At 62.3% G+C, this 13,430-nt stretch overlaps 1 protein-coding gene across 2 annotated transcripts; it reads left to right on the top strand.

Moving 5' to 3' along the window:
- The first annotated feature begins 536 nt into the window (after positions 1-536).
- Positions 537-12,129, top strand: GREP1 (glycine rich extracellular protein 1). 2 transcript variants are annotated; one of them, XM_086376160.1, is made up of 33 exons: positions 1,673-1,824; positions 1,907-1,978; positions 2,402-2,455; positions 2,710-2,757; positions 3,206-3,238; positions 3,322-3,381; positions 4,339-4,368; positions 4,451-4,483; positions 4,755-4,790; positions 5,562-5,591; positions 5,673-5,705; positions 5,796-5,831; positions 6,020-6,049; positions 6,437-6,478; positions 6,825-6,854; positions 6,933-6,965; positions 7,062-7,097; positions 7,429-7,458; positions 7,550-7,582; positions 8,609-8,662; positions 8,796-8,828; positions 8,905-8,946; positions 9,038-9,070; positions 9,183-9,218; positions 9,884-9,928; positions 10,208-10,249; positions 10,349-10,381; positions 10,801-10,869; positions 10,951-10,980; positions 11,251-11,364; positions 11,526-11,570; positions 11,674-11,727; positions 11,956-12,129. In XM_086376160.1, the coding sequence occupies exons 1-33, from the start codon at positions 1,695-1,697 to the stop codon at positions 11,961-11,963; spliced, it is 1,467 nt and encodes a 488-aa protein (XP_086232286.1). In that variant the 5' UTR covers positions 1,673-1,694; the 3' UTR covers positions 11,964-12,129. The 2 variants fall into 2 exon arrangements, with proteins under 2 accessions (XP_086232288.1, XP_086232286.1); XM_086376162.1 differs by lacking the exons at positions 10,801-10,869; positions 10,951-10,980; positions 11,251-11,364; ... (1 more) ...; positions 11,674-11,727; positions 11,956-12,129 and adding exons at positions 537-831; positions 1,430-1,465; positions 2,266-2,298 and having other exon boundaries at positions 1,680-1,709; positions 1,792-1,824; positions 1,919-1,978; positions 10,349-10,492.
- The last annotated feature ends 1,301 nt before the right edge of the window (positions 12,130-13,430 follow it).

The raw sequence follows: 13,430 nt of genomic DNA, 5'->3' as shown, positions 1-13,430 counted from the left end.
CCTGTGGAGTCTGGGCCGGGGCAGGGTTTGGGGAGGCTGGGGGACAGATGCCTGGGACCTGCCCCTTCTCTGTCCCCGGGGTCCCTGCCCTGAGTTAGCACCCGGCTTGCTCCCCTAGGGCTCCCTCCATTGTCTCCGGGCCTGGGGAAAGGTAAGTGGACCCTCCAGACGCTGGGCTCAAGGAAGAGGGTCTGGTCTTTCCCTGGCAGGGGTCTGGAGGCTCTCTGGGATCCAGATCTGGGGGCCCCGGAGAACACGAGGCGTGTGGCCTTGTTCATGTCAGCTCAAGTATGAGGAACACAGACACCCCGCACCCTTGGAGGGGGATTGAGAGGGGGCAGAACCTTAACTCGGTGTGAGGAAAAGAAGCCAGAGGAGGAAGGGCCTGGTGGGGGAGGCGGGGGGAGGGGGGCAGGTTGCAACAGGAAAGGGAAAGGACCTTGCCTGGGGATCCGCCCCCAGGCGGCTGGCCCAGACCCCTCCCTCCTCGCCAGGGACCCTTCCGCTCCCCCTGCCGCCAGTCTGCTCACGCTGCGGTGATCCCCGGGGAGCCTGAGGCCCGGGGGTGGGGGGGGCCGCACCCTCTCGCTTTGCAGGGAGCATGCAGACTCAGCTCCTTGCTGCCCCCTAAGTCCCCCCTCTTCCCGACCCCACAGGCTTAGGAGGCTCCAATGGCTATCGATCAGGTACAGCTGGTGGAGGGGAGCGCGGGGGGGGGGTCCCTCTGTGTCCTCGCAATGGGCACCCTAGCTCCTGGCCCCTCCTGCCCCACCCCCGCTCACCTTCCCGTTTCCCCCATAGGCTATGGCCCCCCCAGTGGTCTAGGAGCAGGTGAGGCATGGGAAACGGGATTTGGGTCTGGGGGAGGCAGCCATCTCAGAAACACTCAGGGACCCCCGTGCTGCTGCCCCCCCCAGAAACCCACCTGCCCCCCTTCCTGCAGTGTCTTCCTTGTCCTTTCCTCCTTCTCACCACCTCCTGCCGCCCCCCCCAGGAGTCCATCAGGAATCCACCAAGGCCATTCTGGTGTCATGTCACCCAGTACCCACCTGGGGGTACAACTCTTTCCTCTCCCTGCTTGTTCCCTGGCTGCCGCAGAAGCCAGCTCCAGGGCACGCACCCTGGGCTCAGAGCGAGGCCCCCCGGGGTAGCTCTGAGCAGAGGAAGGGAGGAAGGGGTCTGGGCTCCCGGGAGTCCCCCTACCCACACCCTCACGCCTTCCCCCTTCCTTGGAAGGGCCGACTGGAGCTGAGTCATCAGGCTCGGAATGGCTGAGGGGTGGGGGGCATCCGGGGTCTCTCACCCAGTCTCCCCTCGGCTTCCAAGCGGGTGTTACACCGCAGAAGCCGGGTGGGCCCGGCCTGGCCCCAGCTCTCTCTCTGTCTCCCCATCTTTCTCTCACACCCCTCACCTCACTCTCTTCCCCCAGGGTTCGGGAATGGGCGGGGGCTGGGAGCCCAGCCAGGTGAGTGGAGGGCGGGGAGGAGGACTGGGCTCCCAGGCCTCAGAAGGGAGGGCAGGATGGATGATTCTGAGGGTGGGGGCCAGATAGGAAGCTGTCTGTCAGGCTTGCTATTTCTGGTGGGGTCCAAGGTGCTGCACCCCCCCACCCTAAACCTACCTGGTTCGTGGCTTCCTCTCCCTAAATCTACCCAGTTCATGGTTTACTCTCCCCACAGGCCCTCCAGCTCAGAATGGCTACGGAGCAGGTAGAGGTGGGGCCAGGATTCTTGGGGCAGCCCGGACATGGGGTGTCCCGAGACCGTCCCTTGACCCCTGTCTCCTTCTCAGGCGTTGGAGGGGGCGTGAAGCCCCAGAAGCTGGGTGAGCCTCACCCTACCTGTCCTTCCCGGCTCTGTGCCCCTTTCCCTCACTCTCCCTGACCCCGCCTGCCCTGTCTCCCCAGGTGTCTCTCCAGGGTTTAGGAACGGGAACGGGCTGGGAGTCGGGACCCTCCCGGGTGCTGCTGCCCAGCCAGGTGAGGTGGGGGAAGGACGGGTGTGGGTAGCAGAGAGGGGTGTGAAGGGTGCATCAGTTCACCCTCTGGAGGGGCTTCTCCCCGGGTCCCCCAGGGCAGAGCTGGTGACTCACTGGAGGCAGAGGCAAGGTCCGTAAAGGATCCTGTGGTCTAGTTTGGGGAACAGAGAACACAGAATCGCTCCCCCTTCAGCTGAGACCCCAAATGCCCCCCCTTACCTCTCTTTCATGGAGTCCCAGGAAGAGGCTGGGTCCCTGGGTCCCCTCAACCACTGCCTCGCTCCCCAGGCTTTGGAGGGGGCGCGAAACTCCAGCAGCCAGGTGAGCCCTGCTCCCTGACCGTGTGATGGCCCTCAGATCGCCTCCCCGTCTTCCCACCCTGGCCCCGGCCCCTGCCCCCTCCACCCTTCCTCTCTGTCTCCAGGGTACGGAAACGCGCTGGGAGCTGGTGCCTTCCCGGGGCTGGGAGCCCAGCCAGGTAAGGGCGCCTGGGGCACCACGCTGGGGTCCAGGGATAGCGGAGGGACCGCGCAGAGCTGGAATCGAGGAACCCGTCGGGGAGAGAGTGGTGTAGTGCAGGGGGCCGGAGACGCAGCCTGGGGGTGCGGGGCGTGGAGCCTCCGCGGCCCGGTGAGCCCCGCCCCCGTCCCGGCGCTCCCCCTTCGGATCCCGGCCCGTCTGTGCGCCCCGACCTGCCCAGCCGTGACTAATGGCCTCACCTCCTGTCCGCAGGATTCGGGGCTCGAAATGGTATCGGCGCTGGGGCTTTTCCGGGAGCAGGTGAGCGTTGGGGGGCAGGGCTGCAGGGAGGGGCAGGCAAGGGGGTGCCCAGGGACTCGGCCCCGCTCTTAGGGGAGGGGCTGGCTGGGTCAGCGTCGGCCTGTCTGTCTGTCCCCGGGGCTGGGGTGAGGTCAGGGAGAGGCCTGCGCTCCCTTCATCCAGCCGCTGCTGCCACTCCTCTGGCTGGGGCTGGGGTCCTGGGGAGGGTCCAGGCTCCCCGGCCCCTCTCTGGGCATAACTCTCTGAGAACTGTGGGGGCGGTGCCCCGCTCATCGGGTGAGGACACCCCCGGAGGTGTGAGCCCACCCCCGGCAGCCCAGACCCCACCTCCCTCTCCCCACAGGCCCCACGGCTCAGGGACAGGGTTGGGGATGATGGGGGGGAGCTGGCAAGCGGGTTTGGGCTTAGGGTTCACCAGAGCTTCACCACGTCTGGGTCTCTTTCTCAGGAATTGGAGGGGGCGTGAAACCTCAGAAGCCAGGTGAGCCCCACCCTGTCCCTAGCTCCCTGCCCTCTCCCCTCGTTGATCCTCCCCCCTTACTCCCTCCTTCTCTGTCTCCCCAGGACTCAGCGCTGGGAATGGGCTGGGAGCTGGGGCCTTCCCCGCAGCTGGAGCCCAGCCAGGTGAGGGCGCTGGGCCAAACTGGGGTGCTGGGGAGGAGCGGGGCAGGGGCTGAGGAGGGCAGAAAACTGGTTTATGGGAGAGTAGGGGCTGGGAGGGGCCCACATACACGAGGCTTGGGAGGGGGCGTGACACCTCAGAAACCAGGTGAGACAGACACTCGCCCCTGCCCCTCCCTGCCCTTGTCCCCACCCCAAGTCCTCCCTAGTGCCCCATCCATGGCTCACAGAGGGTACTGGAACGGCCTGGGGGCCCAGCCAGGGAGGGAGGCTAGGGCCCAGGCTGCTGGAGGAGGGAGGGGTCACTGCCGTGTCCTACTCTGGACTCCTAACAGGGGCCCCTTAGGGGTTCACTCCTTCCACCACCTTTCCCAAGTGCCCGTCTTAGCCCGGCCTTGACTGCGCACTGCAGACCCCACGCCGGTCAGCCTTTGGGCTGCAGGCCCGCTGGGCCGAGTGCCCAAGCTGGGACCCCTGGGTGCCCGTGCGGACTGAGGTCAGGACTTGGGGGAGAACCCACCAAGGGCGGAAAGCCGGAGGGCAGAGCCCAGGGCTGGAGGCCAGCGGGGACCTGAACCTAGCTGTGGGATTCACCTTTGTGGTTTTACGCTGGGAGTGAAAGAGCTGGTCTACCTGGAGTAGGAGAACTTAGGGAGGAGGCTGCTGGCATTGCAGGGGGGTTGGGGTGTGCAGCAGTCAGAGTGGGATCAGTGTGGATAAGACCCCAGGAGTCTTCGGGGCCAGAAGGAGGAGGAAGGCTGGAGGATCTGCGGTTCCTGTCTCAGCTGCCGCTGTCTCCCCAGCCCTTTTCCTGGCACAGGTCCCCACGGGGACCTCCCCACCCCTCTTGTGAACCTACCCAGGCTGGATAGAAGAATTGGGGGGAGGGCAGGGGTCCAGGCTGGGGCTCACCCCCACGTCAGCATTGTCTGGATTTCCTATGTCCCCCCGCCCACCCAGGTCTCGCAGCTCCAAATGGCTTTGGACCAGGTAGGGAGGGGACCAGGGGAAGTTGAGGGGGGAGGCCCGGAGGGGGCACTCCAGGGTCCTTGACCTGCCGGTCTCTCCTCAGGCTTTGGAGGGGTCGGGAAACCCCAGAAGCCAGGTGAGTCCCGCTCTGCCCTGTCGGGCTCTCGGTCGGTCTGTCTGTCCGTCCTCTCTGTGTCTGTGCTCCTTTCAAGCCCTGCTTCAGTCTCAGGCCTCTCGCTGTCTCCCCAGGATTCAGGACTGGGAACGGAGCCCAGCCGGGTGAGGCCCGGAGCTCTAGGGCCTGAGGGCTCACCCAGGGGGTGGTGGATGAAGGGGAGGGGGCTGCCCCTGGCTCTGAGGGAAGACGGGATCCGGGTGGACTCACTGGACATTCTCCTTGTCCCCAGGCCTTGGAGCAGGAGGGCTGAAACCTCAGAAGCCAGGTGAGACCCGCTGTCCCATCTGGGGTCCCACAGCAAATACTCATTCAGCAGCCAGGTGGTGGGGGGGCACATTCTTGGGAGGAGGGGCCAGAGGCAGACCGTGCCCCACTGAGAAATCTTTAGCTAGGGCATCCCAGAGAGAGGACCAGAGAGGGAACAGGCTCTGGAAGTGGCCACGGGCCATGGTGACAAGAGCCCATGCTGAGAGCAGAGTATGTGGTTGATGAAGGGATGTCAAGGGCCCCCTTCCTGCCTGGTTGGTGGGGGTGGGGGTGACACCAGGGGGGACCCCAGGCAGGCAGGATGGCTTTCAGGCTCCACAGGGAGGCTGGACACCAGGACGAGGACCTGCCCAGCTGGGGTGGGATGGGGGGTCCGCATCTGGGCCTCCTCTTCCATCCCCCCGCCCCCAGGCCTTTGAGGGGCAGGATTGATGAGGGATTGAGAGGGGCTTGGGGAGAGCCTCTGGGACCCTGGTTTTGCCTGGGCTCTGGAGGGGGCCACTGGGACTTGCCTGGTGGCTCAGATGATAAAGAATCCGCCTCCGCAATGCATGAGACCTGTGTTCAATCCCTGGGTTGGGAAGATCCCCTGGAGAAGGAAACGGCAACCCACTCCAGGTCTCTCGCCTGGACAACCCCATGGACAGAGGAGCCTGGTGGGTTACAAGTCCACAGGGTCTAAAGAGTTCAACACAACTGAGCGACTGACACTTGCCCCCCATCTTAGCCAGGGCCCCAAACTCCTTTCTCACCCCTCCCTCCCCCACAGGCCCCCTGGCTCAGAATGGCTACGGAGCAGGTACCAGAGGGTTGGGAGAAGCCAGTGTCGGGGTGCTGGAGCTCTGGGGTGGTCTGTCACCTGCTCCCCATTTTTCTCCAGGCTTTGGAGGGGGTGTGCAAACTCAGAAGCCAGGTGAGCCTCAGCCCCACCTGTGTCTCTGTCCCCTACCTGGAGTTTGCGGCCCCTTCCCCCCCTCACCTTCACCTCCATCTGTCCCCCCAGGATTTGGGAATGGAAACGGACTGGGAGCTCAGCCAGGTGAGAGTGGTGGAGTCTGGAGGCTTCCACATGCCTATGTCCTTTCCCGCCTCCTTTCCAGGCCTCATGAGGGCTGGGGAATGATTGAGGGGTGCTGGGAGGAAACCCCCAGGATTCCAGCCTTCTGGCTTGGCTTCCGCCTCAGCCAGACCCCAAATCCGCCCAGCTCACCCTTCCTCTCCCCACAGGCCCAGCAACACCGCAGGGATATGGAGCAGGTAGGAGCAGAGGGGCCCTCGGGTGCCCAGGATGGGGGGTTTTGGGCAGGCTTCTCCCCCTGTTCCCATGTCTTCTTCAGGCTTCGTGGGGAGCATGAAACCCCAGAAGCCAGGGGAGTCCTACCCTGGCCTCGTCTCTCTCCATGGACCCCCGGAATCAGAGTGCCCCCACCCCCTGCCTCCTCGCTCTAAGATCTGGGCGTGGGTTGAGCGTGGGCCTTCCCGGGGCAGGGGGTCCGGAGGGCAGGCTCTGAGTAGAGGGCAGACGAGGCTGGCTTCAGAAGCCAGGTAAGGGGGAGACCCCCTGGAGCCCCCTGCCTCGTCTCTCTCCTGCTTTGAAGGGGTTCACCTTCAAACGCTGCCCTCCTGCCCCACTTCCCTCCCCAGGCTACGGTAATGGAAACGGACTGGGAGCCAGGCCGGGTGAAGGTAGCTGGGCCCGGGCCTCAGGGGGTGGGGGTGAGAAGGGACGTGAGAGGTGGGGGCCGCAGGAAACTGAATCTTGGGGCCTAGGGGTCCAGGGAGGCCTAGAGGAGTCCACGTCAGCCCCCCTGCCTGCCCAGGCCTAGTGGCATGGGAAACCCCAGGTGTCAGAGGCGAGCAGGCTGTCCTGACCCTCCTGGGTCCCTCTGGCCTTCTCCCCCTTCACAAGTGGAGGGTGTCCAGGGGCTCCAAGGACCCTGGGGAGAGGAGGGGGCAATACCGAGGGGCCCCCATGCTGGCCTCACCCCTCAGCCTCACGACTAGTCTTATCACCGCCCCCCACCCTGCACAGGCCCTGCGGCTGAAAACGGCTATGGAGCAGGTAGGGGGGCCCTGCCCAGGGAGGCAGCGGGGGCCCCGGGGGCCCGGGGGCCCGCACTTACTGTGTGTCCCTCACCAGGCCTGGCGGCCGGCGTGAAGCCCCAGAAGCCAGGTGAGCCCGTCTTAGCCGCCTCTCCCTGTCTCCCCAAAACCCTGAGCTTCCCTGCCTCCTTTCACATGCCCACCTCCATCTCCCCCGCCCCCCCAGGATTTGGGAATGGTAACGGACTGGGCGTCCAGCCAGGTGAGACTCGCGGGCTCTGGGGTGGAGGTCGTGCCTGGGCATTCTCTCCTGCCTCCCTCCAGGCCTCTGAGGGTCAGGATGGGTGATGGGGTCCCCACCAGCCCCCCAGCTCAGAACTGAGGAATTGGGAGAAGCTGGAGGCTAGGCGAGAAGGAGAGAAGAGGGGGCAAGGGCTTAGATCCTGCTCTGAGGCGCCCCTCCTGGGCTCCTTGGAGAGGGTGGCCATGTAGCAGAGGAGGCTCCAAGTTCTCTGGTCCCTACACTGGGAGGAAGGGGGCCCCAGTTTCCGGCTTCCTGTGCACCTCAGCCTCTCCCCGCCCGGTCCCCACAGGGCCTGCAGCTCCCGTCGTCTATGGCCCAGGTACAAGAGTGGGTGCTGGGGGGCAGATGGAGGGGGAGAGGCTCAGAACAGGTCATGGTCCCTCACCTGCTCCCACCTCCTTCTTCTCTAGGAGTTGCTGAGGCCATGGAGCCTCAAAAGCCAGGTAAACTCTCCTTTTCTCTCTACCTGCCCTGTGATACTGTGATTTGTAAGAGGAAATAGGGCTTCCCAGGTAGTACAGTGGTAAAGAACCCACCTGCCAATGCAGGAGACACAGGAGACATAGGTTTGAGCCTTGGGTGGAGAAGGAAATGGCAACCCACTCTGGTATTCTTGCCTGGGAAATCCCTTGGACAGGGGAGCCTGGCGGCTATAGTCCATGGGGTCGCAAAGAGTTGGCTGCTGCTGCTGCTGCTGCTGCTAAGTCACTTCAGTCGTGTCCGACTCTGTGTGACCCCATAGACCGCAGCCCACCAGGCTCCCCCGTCCCTGGGATTCTCCAGGCAAGAACACTGGAGTGGGTTGCCATTTCCTTCTCCAATGCATGAAAGTGAAAAGTGAAAATGAAGTCGCTCAGTCGTGTCCGACTCTTAGCGACCCCGTGGACTGCAGCCTACCAGGTTGCTCCGTCCATGAGATTTTCCAGGCAAAAGTACTGGAGTGGGGTGCCATTGCCTTCTCCGAAAGAGTTGGCTATGACTGAGCAAATAACAACACTGGGCAGATGACCCCATGGAGGTGCTGGGAGTGGTGTGCTCAGAGGGGATGGGAGCAGTTAAGTGCCTGCCTACGGGTCTAGTCCCTGCTTTTCTAGTAAATCGATTATCTGATAAGTAAAATGTTTCCCTGTGTTCTGTGAGCTGCTCTAACAAATTAATCAAACCCCTCTCTAAGGAGGGGGTCATGGGAATCTCTGATCTACAGCCAGCTGGTCAGAAGCACAGGTGACAACCTGGACAGGAAACTGGTGGCAGAAATGCGGGGTGGGGTGGGGGGAGCAGTCTTGTGGGCCTGAGCCCGTGACGCTGTCATCTCCAGGTCGACCCTGGCAGACTCGAGTCACACTGCAGGGCCCCCCGGTGCGGTCTGGACTTGCTGTCAGGATTGGAGCCCCGCCTTCTCTCTACCCCCAGAAACCATCTCCTCCCGCCCTTGCTCTTCCTCGTAACCCCTGCCTCTGTCTCTCCAGTTTACAGGAATGGACTGGGAGCTGGAGCTTTCCCAGGCCAAGGGGCCCAGCCAGGTGCGGGGCAGGGGCAGGCCTGGAGTTCTGGGGGGTGGGGAGGTGGCCCCACTGGATGAAGAGCTGGGTCCTTGGGAAGAGGAGGGGCAGGGTGGGGTCCACGGTCACTCAGCCTCTGCTGGTCTCCCCCCAGGCCTGGGAGGGATCGTGAGCCCTCTGAAGCCAGGTGAGTCTATCCTCTTCTCCTCTGCCCTCTCTGAAGCGTCCTGGGCCCCTGCCCTCATGTCCACGCTTCCTCCCAGGATACACGCCGCCGCTGGGGAACGGGCCACAGCTCCTCCCAGGTGAGTCTGGTGGGGGCCTGGGGTGGGGGGAGAGTGCTCCTTCCGCCAGGAGGGCTGGTTGGGCCTGAGGTGCCCTCCGTCTCCCCTGCAGGCCTCGGAGTGGGTCTGAAACGTCAGAAGCCAGGTGAGCCTCCCCTCCCTGTCCTGCACCACCTCCTGCCTCTCCTTTCAGAACCCGCCTCGCCCCCACCCCCCACCCTCGCCCAGTGCCCTTCACATCCATTTCTCCCCTCCAGGATATGGCAACGGCAATGGGCTGGGGGCCCAGCCAGGTGAGACAGGGGTGGAACAGAGGGAAGTGGGGGAATGTTGTTGGATGCTGGGGCGGGGTGGGCAATAGCAGGAACCACAGCAGGCGGCTGAGTCCTCTTGTCCCCAGAGCAGACTGTGACCCGTGGAAGCTGGGCTTTTTCTGACATGGCTACTGTCCCCCTGGCAGCACCTCATCTGCCCTAAAAGCCACCGCAGGTCATGGCTTGACCAGGTGGAGGCCAGGAGGGCAGCCTGGAGGCGGCGCCGGCCTGGGGTCACTGCCCTCTCCCTTCCTCCCCATCGAGGTCCCTGCAGTAGTGGGGTTCTTGCCAAGCCTCCCACTCCAGGGATCCCTTCTGGTAAAGGGGGTGGCTGGGGCCTGAAATCCCAGCCACCTCTCCCAGGGCAGGATGGCAAGTTCCCAGGTCAGTGCCGACTGGGGGACCTGAGCGGCCATGGTGGGTAATTGGTCCCAGGAGGGGCTGGGGTTGGCTGGGCTGCTCAGAAGCCCCCTGGCCCGATCTCCAGCAAGTCAGTGAAGAAGAGCCTGAACCCTGGCCCTGAGACCCCGTGTGACTGCCTGTATGACAGCACCCCCGGCCCCAGCCCTTCCCCCGTGGCTTCCTGGGGCATACCCCACCTGCCTCGCCAGGGGCTCACTCCTGTCCCCTGGCCTTCCTTCTAGTGCCTACTCCAGCCCTCCAGTGGGGACCGAAACCTCAGGAAGCAGGTGTGTGTCTGTCTGCTCCCTCTCCGTGCCAGATGATGCCATTCCATCTCCCTTGTTTCCTGGCGGCCTCAGGTGTTCAGGCGTCTTAAGGCCAGGAAGTCCCTCTCTGAGTCTACCCTTGGTCTCTCGCGCTGCTTTCTGACTTCATGTCTTCTGATTTCCATTCCCTGGGGATGAGGAGAGTCCCTTCTGCCTCAGAGTCCCCAAGGTCCACACACGGGCCCCAAGGAGTGAGGGCAAGTCGGGGTCCTCCCCACTCACCTCCATTTCCCCTCACAGGGTACCAGCCCCCGAATGGCTACGGACCAGGAGCAGGACTGGGTGAGGAGGCCCTTCTGAGCTTCCCCTTCCCATTCCCCCTTTCCCATCCCCTGCCTCCGCCAGCCCAGGTTATCTCTGACCCAGCCTCCTCTCCCCCAGGCTTTGGTGGTGGCCTCAGGCCCCAGAAAGTCGGTGAGCCCCCTGGGCCCCCATGTTGGGCATGAGTCGCACCCCCTCACGGCGAGCATGGCTTGTCTGTGTGTCTGTCTCTGTCCGTACTTGCCAGGCTCTCGCATACTAAGCGCTGGGCCACATGGATGGCCAGAGCCTGTGTGGTGTGGGTCCAGTCTCAGGTCAGAGTAGAGTGACCAACTGAACAGGTGGGGAGGGAGGTGCCCGGGGTTGGGGGAGCCATGGCTTCCTGAAACTGGGCTGTCGCCCTTAGCTGCCTGCAGGGGCAGGATTGTGGGAGGCCCTCTCTAAATTGCCTCTGAGTCAGTCGGTCTGTCTGCCCACCCCTCCCTGTCTCTCCATGAGCAGGTTACCCTGCCCCCACCCCCTGCGGCCCCCGCCCCTCCCCAACCAGCCCCCCTCCCACCGCTTTCCTGCAGGTTTGGGCTACGGCAACGGCAACGGTGGTCTGGGAGCCGGGTTCTTCCCTGAGGTCCGCCCACAGCCAGGTGCCTGGGGGGCTGGGGGTGAGGTGGGGGGCTTTGGGCTCAGGGGTGCTCGTGTTTCTGACCTTGTCTTTCGTCCTCCAGGGTTCCCAGGGGCCGATGGCTTTCTGAACGGTGAGTTGGGCCTAAGCGACTGAGTGCAAGGGGGTAGGGAAAGGGCTGGTTCTCTCACGAGTGTGGGGAAGCTGCCCCTGTGCTCCCCAAAGTGGCCACTCCAGGCCCTGGACGAAATGGTAAGACACACTGAGAGGGCAGAGGGGACCCTAGCAAGGCCGGTGGGGACCAGGCCAGGTGGGCAGGGGGCTTTGAGAACCAGGAAGGACCAGCGCATCCTGGACACCCAGCTCCAGAGGGCAGGGGTCCCAAGCGGCTCTCCTCCTTCAGGTCAGGCTGCGGGCCTGAGGGGCTTTCCCTGGCCCTCCCTCCGGGCCTGGGGGGCTGCCTTGAAGCCTACATACCGGGTCGGAGGCACATACCCAGAAGTCGGGAGCCAACCAGGTAATGGGGTGTGCGGAAGAGCGCTGTTGCCGGAGTGGCTGCAGGGAACTGGGCTCTGGGCCCACCTGACTGCCCTGCAGAGAGGGAGGCGGGCACTCCCGGCAGAGGGCGTAGAGGTGGGCATGAGGGACTCAGTATCCTCACCTCCATCTCTCCCCCAGGGCCCTATGGGCAGCTGAGGCCAGAGCTGGGCCCTGGGCCCTTGGGTGAGTAGGGGTCTCCCAGGGCCTTGGGTAAAGCTGGGAGTGAGCAGAAGGACTCCGAAGTCCTCTGCTGACCTGGGTGCCCTGGCTTGTCTCTGTGCCTTAGGAGGCCCTGAGGTGAAAAGAGGCAGCAATGGCCCCCTGGGAAATGGCTTTGGAGGTGAGAGGGAACTCAGGGCCCCGCCCCCAGCCACCCCATGCCACCATCATCAACCCTCCGGGCTGCACTGGGGGCAACCCCGACCTGTGGGAGGAACAGATAGTGGCTCTCTGGCCACCTGTGGGTGCCTGGTGGGTGGCTGGCCCCAGAGATCCGATAGAGGGCCCGTGTCCCCCAGGAGGTGAGCAGGGGCCAGAGCTCAGCTGGGCCTGCTCTGTCTATGCCTAGGCCGCTGACTTCTTGGGAAATGCTGAGCACCCGAGCACACCCACGGCCTGTCCTGAGCGCCTCTGCATGCAAGCCTGGTCTTCAGGCAAGGCCGGCCAGACCCTCCGGCTTGGCCTCTGGCCTGGGGTTTCCTGCAGGCTGGAAGTCTCAATAAAGGCAGTGTGCTTCCCTGTTTGCCTCTGTGTGCTGTGTGGGGGGATCACCAGCTGGGCTGGGGGACCGCCTGGGCCTGCAGCCTCCACCCAGCACCTTATTCATTCCTTCAACAAACATGAACACAGCTGTGTGCCAGGGGCTGTGCTCCAGATAGGGGCCACATGAGCATAGAACAAACTCAGGCCTGCTCTCAGGGACAACACATGGTCACAATGTAGAGATGGAGCCATGTCCAGGTTAGGGGACTTGTGTGTTACACATTGTGTTCATGCTCAGTTGAGTCAGTCGTGTCTGACTCTGCGACCCTATGGACTGTAGCCGGCCAGGCTCCTCTGTCCATGGGATTCTCCAGGCAAGAATACTGGAGTGGGTTGCCATGCCCTCCTCCAGGGGATCTTCCCAACCCAGGGATCAAACCTGCATCTCCTGCATTGTAGGTGGATTCTTTACCCACTGAGCCCCCTGGGAAGCCCACATGATACATTAGGACTTCCCTGGTGGCTCAGCCAGTTAAGCATCTGTTTACAATGCGGGAGACCCGGGTTCAATCCCTGGGTCAGGAAGATCCCCTGGAGAAGGAAATGGCAATCCACTCCAGTACATTACTTGTGTTTTAATTGATAATTAACTTACTAAAATGATCCACTAAAAATTTAGTTTTCCTTAAGCCTTTATACTTGCTTCCAGATATCATTGTATTGATTCATTTTATAATTTGGATGTAAAACTCACTTTCACATTCTTAGATTAATACTCAGATTATAAATTTGTCAGATCAGCTTCTCCCTAAATATTTAGCATGCTTTACAAGCCTGATACTCAATTCCCTTAGACACTTCAAATAATTATGCACATAATCTACTTGATCTCTTAACAGGGTTGGGGTGTGTGTGTGTGTACAAATCCTAAGCACTTAAGGGGTTCTTGGAAATCACTCAGACATTTAATATCTCAGATTACTGAACACTTTCAAACATTTTAAAAAGCTAGTTACTAATCCAGTATCAGTAATCAGTGCTACTTGAATGCTTCTTTTTCTCATCCCACGATTATAAATTTAATCACCCAGAAATGTGGAAGCAAATTTATTCTCCTAGGCTGGGTCCAGAATTGAGGTTGCACAACTGGGGATTAATCTGCTCTTCTGAACTTTGACCTGGGGCTTGGGTGGTCCCAGAACCAGTGTCCTTGAGTCTCTGTTCTGAGCTATGCCTCCCCCAGTCTACACCTCTTGAAATCTGGTGAAGTTTTACCTTAACTGAAAAATTTGAGCTGAATAGAGTTGATGGGATTTGCCACCCAGGGAGGAACTCAGATTG

The sequence above is a fragment of the Bos grunniens genome, chromosome 25, assembly GCF_055505025.1.
Source record: "Bos grunniens cultivar Pamir isolate PY7600 chromosome 25, Bosgru_T2T1.0, whole genome shotgun sequence".
Taxonomy (NCBI): domain Eukaryota; kingdom Metazoa; phylum Chordata; class Mammalia; order Artiodactyla; family Bovidae; genus Bos; species Bos grunniens.
The sequence above is the reverse complement of the archived record's forward strand: the minus strand, read 5'-3'. Positions and strand labels throughout refer to the sequence as shown.

Bases quoted from the DNA above. Each gene is read 5' to 3' on its own strand.
- GREP1 (XM_086376160.1), top strand. From the start codon at position 1,695: ATGGCTACGGAGCAGGTAGAGGTGGGGCCAGGATTCTTGGGGCAGCCC. The intron at 6,855-6,932 runs GTAGGGGGGCCC...GTCCCTCACCAG, and splicing joins TGAAAACGGCTATGGAGCAG to GCCTGGCGGCCGGCGTGAAG. The intron at 10,382-10,800 runs GTGAGCCCCCTG...GCTTTCCTGCAG, and splicing joins CCTCAGGCCCCAGAAAGTCG to GTTTGGGCTACGGCAACGGC.